Genomic DNA, 4,902 nt, shown 5'->3' with positions numbered 1-4,902 from the left:
TATATGTTTTTGTATGAGAAACTGACTTGAACTGTAAACTTTCACTTAAACCACGTTAAAAAAGAAAAAAAAAAAAAATGAATGTACCAGTAAATCTCCTGGAAGTCTAAGATTGAAAGAGACTGAAAATAAAACAAATAGGACAGATATTCTCCCTATGGTAATTAAAATTTTACAAATACACTATTTTGTTTCCAAATACTACTAGGAAGCAGTCCCAATGATAAGTACACTCAAGGTAACAAGTTGTACAGGGTAAATCTGGAACTCCTGGGGTGTTTTAATAAATTATTCAACATAAAAAATCACAGAGAGGGCGGGCACTCTCCTTATCTACTTGTTTCCTATACAGTTATGGAAAGGAGGTCGTTACTGGAGGAGACTAGGAGAACAATACCAAACATTGCTTTATAAAATATTTATGAAAGATTTTTGATAGGACCTGGAGCACTGCCCAACCTCAATATCATTAGAGATGCCATATATTCAAACAATCTAAGATTGCTCTGACCAAACGGACTCTGTCTGTAATACCTCACTCTCTGAAACTGGATTTGGGTGACGAATGCACAACTAAATAAATTTGCTAAAATCATTGGACTATAACAATGGGACTATTTCATGGTATGTAAACTGTACCTCAGTAAAGTTGTCCAAACTACATTCAGAAAGTTTTCGATAGAATCATTCAAGGTGAGTTAAAAATATTTACTTTTGTTTACAACAGTTTCTAGTACACATCAGTACGATTATGCTTACTACTTGGAATTGAAATCTTTTTTTTCTCTTTTTTAATACCTCTCTGCCCTCCTCCTCACTTTGTACAAAGTAGATAATAAGCTAACCAATTAAGATTTTTCAGTAAATTATTTCTTCTTTTTTTAGTTTTGTATTGGCCACAAAGAGCCCAGTTCCTTTCATGTCTCCCTTAATACCTGTTGGTCTTTATCAACTGTCCTAGTTTTGGTTCCCACAGAAGCAGACACTGAAACAAGGATTCAAGTGCAAGTAATTTACTTGAAGGAGCAAGGAATATGTATGGGAGAGTGGAGAAGTGACACAGGAAAGAAAATACATCCAGTAAAGTGTGCATTAAGTCAGCTACCACAGTGAGTGAGCAGAATTTTCAACCTGTGGGGAGATTTTGGAAAATGTGCAAAACCCACATCTAAGAATTACCCCCAAGTAAAGAGGTAAATCCCACACCTCTCAGTGAAGGCTACCCCAGAAATAAATAATTACAGATCACATTTGCTACTATGCATTTGGCAAAGTAGGTTCCAGCTGGTGCTGTCCATAGGCAGTCAGACTGGGGTACAATAGAGATGGTGAGAGGACCACAGGGAATGTGATAGGAGCATCTACTACTCCACCAATCACTGGCCGGACTCAATTCTACCAATATTCTTCTCAAAAAATGAATATCTGAATGCATTCCACAAGTGTGTAACTACCTTTCCTGATGACACCTCCAGAGAGTCCCAGAAAATTAAACCACTTGTGGGAACAACTCTTATTCCACTGTATTCAATACTACATTGTTTTACTATCTTGGGGAGTATATCTAAAAACTGCAATGATGAGACATAAAGGTAAAATAAAATACGGAATTGGAGAAAGTAAGGAAGAAAGAAAGGGGAAAAGAAGGAAGAAAAGAACCAAGAAAGGACCACAGAGAATGAATCAACATCTCAGGTTATCCAAGGCAGTATATTACTATGAATCATCTGCAAAAACCATCTATCAAATCTAGATCACCACCCTTGAACTTGAAAACCACATCATTGTTCTTATACAAAGTAGGATAGCAAAGTATGGTTGCCAGTTTGAAACCATCCCAATCTCAGACTCTTCTCTGAAAAATGGGGTGAATGAGAATATATCTCAAAGAAATATTGCCATGGTTAAATGAAATCATATGTGTAAAGCAGTAAGGACAGTCCAGATGGGGAAAGCAGTTTGTGATGACTGTTGTATGATTTTGATTTTATTTTGCTCAGGGAAAAACACATACATAACCAAATGAAGGTGAAATGCATCAATGGTTGAGAGATTAACTTTTGGGAAAATCATGTCTGCACTTAACAAGATTAATGATGTCAATCTAAGGTTGGATTTTCTAGGAATGGCTCTAAGAAAGCTGACCAAAGAAAGAACTTTATGGACAGCACATAGGAAAGAAGAGTCAAAAAAAATTACTAAGTCAAAACGGTACAATAACAAGTAGAAGGCCAATTATAGTTGCTTTGGGATTGGAAGAAACGGTGCATGTCTTCTGAGGAAGAAAAAAAAAAAATCGGGATATTTAAATTCATGATATTTGGCTTTGGGGAATGTGAAGCCCATTTAGCCCTGAGGCCAGTGGCCATCATCATGGACAAAAAGCTGCTCTACAGAGAAGCCTTCCCAGGGCTCCCTTCACATCCTTATTCCTTAGGCTGTATATGAAGGGGTTCAGCATGGGCGTGACCACAGTGTACATCACTGAGGCAACAGAGCTTCTCTGGGAAGAATGGGTCACAGCAGAACTGAGGAAAACCCCAAGTCCTGTCCCATAGAACAAAGAAACCACGGATAGGTGAGACCCACAGGTGGAAAATGCCTTATACTTGGCCCCAGCAGAGGACATCTTCATTAAGGAGGAGACAATCTGAGAGTAAGAGAAGACGATCCCTGAGAGGGGAAACACACCCAGCAGGGCAGTCAACACATACAAGAAGACATAATTGATGTGGGTATCAGAACAGGCCACTTTGATAATCTGAGTCAGTTCACAGAAAAAATGTGGTATTTCAGTGTCTGTACAGAAGTTCAGCCGTGTGATCAAGACAATATGAAGCAGGGAGACCCAGAAAAAGATGACCCAAGACACCAGAACCAACAAGACACAGAACCGGGGGCTCATGATGACTGTATAGTGCAGGGGGTGACAGATGGCCACAAATCGGTCATAGGCCATCATGGTCAGGAGGAAATTGTCCAGTCCAGCAAAAATCATGAAGAAATACTCCTGAATGAGGCATCCTATGTACGAAATGTGTTTGTTCTGTGTCTGGATGTTCACAAGCATCTTTGGGACCGTGGTAGTAACGAAACAGATGTCAACAAAGGACAGGTTGGAGAGGAAGAAGTACATGGGGGTGTGGAGGTGAGGGTCAGAGGTAACCGCCGGTATGATGAGTAGGTTCCCAAGCACAGCGACCAGGTACATAGACAGGAAGAGTGCAAAGAAGAGGGGCTGAAGTTCAGGATCCTCTGAGAGGCCCAGCAGGAGGAATTCTGAAAATTTTGTTTGGTTTTCTGCTTCCATGTATTTAGTGTGTAGGCTGGAGAAGGTAAGAGCAACATTCAATGAACTGCCAAATGGCATCTCAGCTAGTCATCACCTTTACAGTACCACCTGCATTTTGTTATTAAGTCCTTCCATTGACTGTGACTCTCAGTTACAGGTAGCCCTTTTCATTTTAAACATATATAATTATTCAGACACTTTAATTCAGCAGAAATTTCTCTTTTTAGCTTCTATTCACTGGTTCTAATTATCCTATTTGAATCTATACTCATAAACCAATTTTCAAGCTAATTGGAAACATGTAATGTGAACTCCCAAGTATGATCTTTTCCCTGATAATCTCCATGCCTCCTCCATTCTGGTAACTCTATGTTAGTGATTAAAGGTCATCTGAGCTGAAAATCCATGTCTTAAATGTGACCTGTCACATCCTAATGATGTAACAGTTAACTTTTTGTGCCTTATTTTTTTTGTTTTTTAAAAAATCTGGTTATTGCTATTACCTTCTTTGCAAGGTTTAGAAATGCCTTTGTGAACAGGAGGATCTGTTTCAAAAATAACCCCCGCCCCCCCCAAAAAATCCAAACCCATTGCCGTTGAGTTGATTCTAACAAAAACAACTCTATAAGACAAAGTAGAACTGCCCTACCATGTTTCCAGGTCTGGTATCCTTAAGGAAGAAGACTGCCACATCTTTTTCCTGTGGAGTTGCTGGTAGATTCAAACCGCTTACCTTCTGGTTCACACTAGAGTGTTTAGCCACTGTGGTACCAGGGCTTCTAATTAGTAATAGCTATTATCTTTTTTTTTTTTTTTATTATCGACGGCAATGGGCTTGGGCTTGGCTTCTTCATTATTATTATTAATCTGTTCTTTTTATGATAACTATTTTAGATACATAATTCTCCAAAGCTACAGTATAAAGCTGTGATTTCAAAAATGAGGGTTTGAATCATACTGCCCAGAATAGAATTTTGGCTTTACCAACTTACTATCTTATGTGACCATGAGAAAATTACTTAATCTCTCTTAACTGCAGATACCACCTTCTCAAATGAGAGTGCTAAATATTCCCGACATAATGAGATCGATGAGTGAATTAAATGAGATGATGCATGTCATTTTTCTAGTGGTGTGCCTGTGATATAGAGCAGGCACTTGATAATTGTGAGCTTCCGTTTTTTTTTTTTTTCACTATCACAATAAACCTGCCTTGCATGTCCATCGTTTATCAATAGCTCCTTTAAACTATGGCAGCCATAAAGCAAGGATAGAATTGTGATAAGTATAAACAAAACAGGTCTGTTACCTCTTTTGATCTCCATGCAGCTCTTCCAGTTAGTGAAGATCCCTATGGCTCCTTATTGCAGAAACCACCTGCCAAATGGTTTCTTCCAAGAAGGGGAAAGGCCAAGTGGACTCTGCAAATAAGAGGAGGAAATAGAAGAGCACAACCATTGAAATGAAATACAAAGTATGTGTGTACTCATGTGTACATGCTCTTGAAGAAGGATGTGTTGCACTAAAATCAGTGGAGTTTATTACAAAGTATAGGATGGATAAACTAGATTAAAATATCAAAAACTTCTATACAGCAATTATACCAAAGA

General features: G+C 38.6%; 1 protein-coding gene across 1 annotated transcript; it reads right to left on the bottom strand.

The window, feature by feature from the left end:
* Window positions 1-2,371: 2,371 nt before the first annotated feature.
* Window positions 2,372-4,464, bottom strand: LOC100666805 (olfactory receptor 7D4-like). The gene has a single exon (XM_064283102.1). The coding sequence runs from the start codon at window positions 3,368-3,370 to the stop codon at window positions 2,372-2,374; it is 999 nt and encodes a 332-aa protein (XP_064139172.1). The 5' UTR covers window positions 3,371-4,464.
* Between the last annotated feature and the right edge of the window lie 438 nt (window positions 4,465-4,902).

This window comes from Loxodonta africana, chromosome 3, assembly GCF_030014295.1.
Source record: "Loxodonta africana isolate mLoxAfr1 chromosome 3, mLoxAfr1.hap2, whole genome shotgun sequence".
Lineage (NCBI taxonomy): Eukaryota > Metazoa > Chordata > Mammalia > Proboscidea > Elephantidae > Loxodonta > Loxodonta africana.
This window is presented reverse-complemented; position numbering and strand designations above follow the sequence as displayed.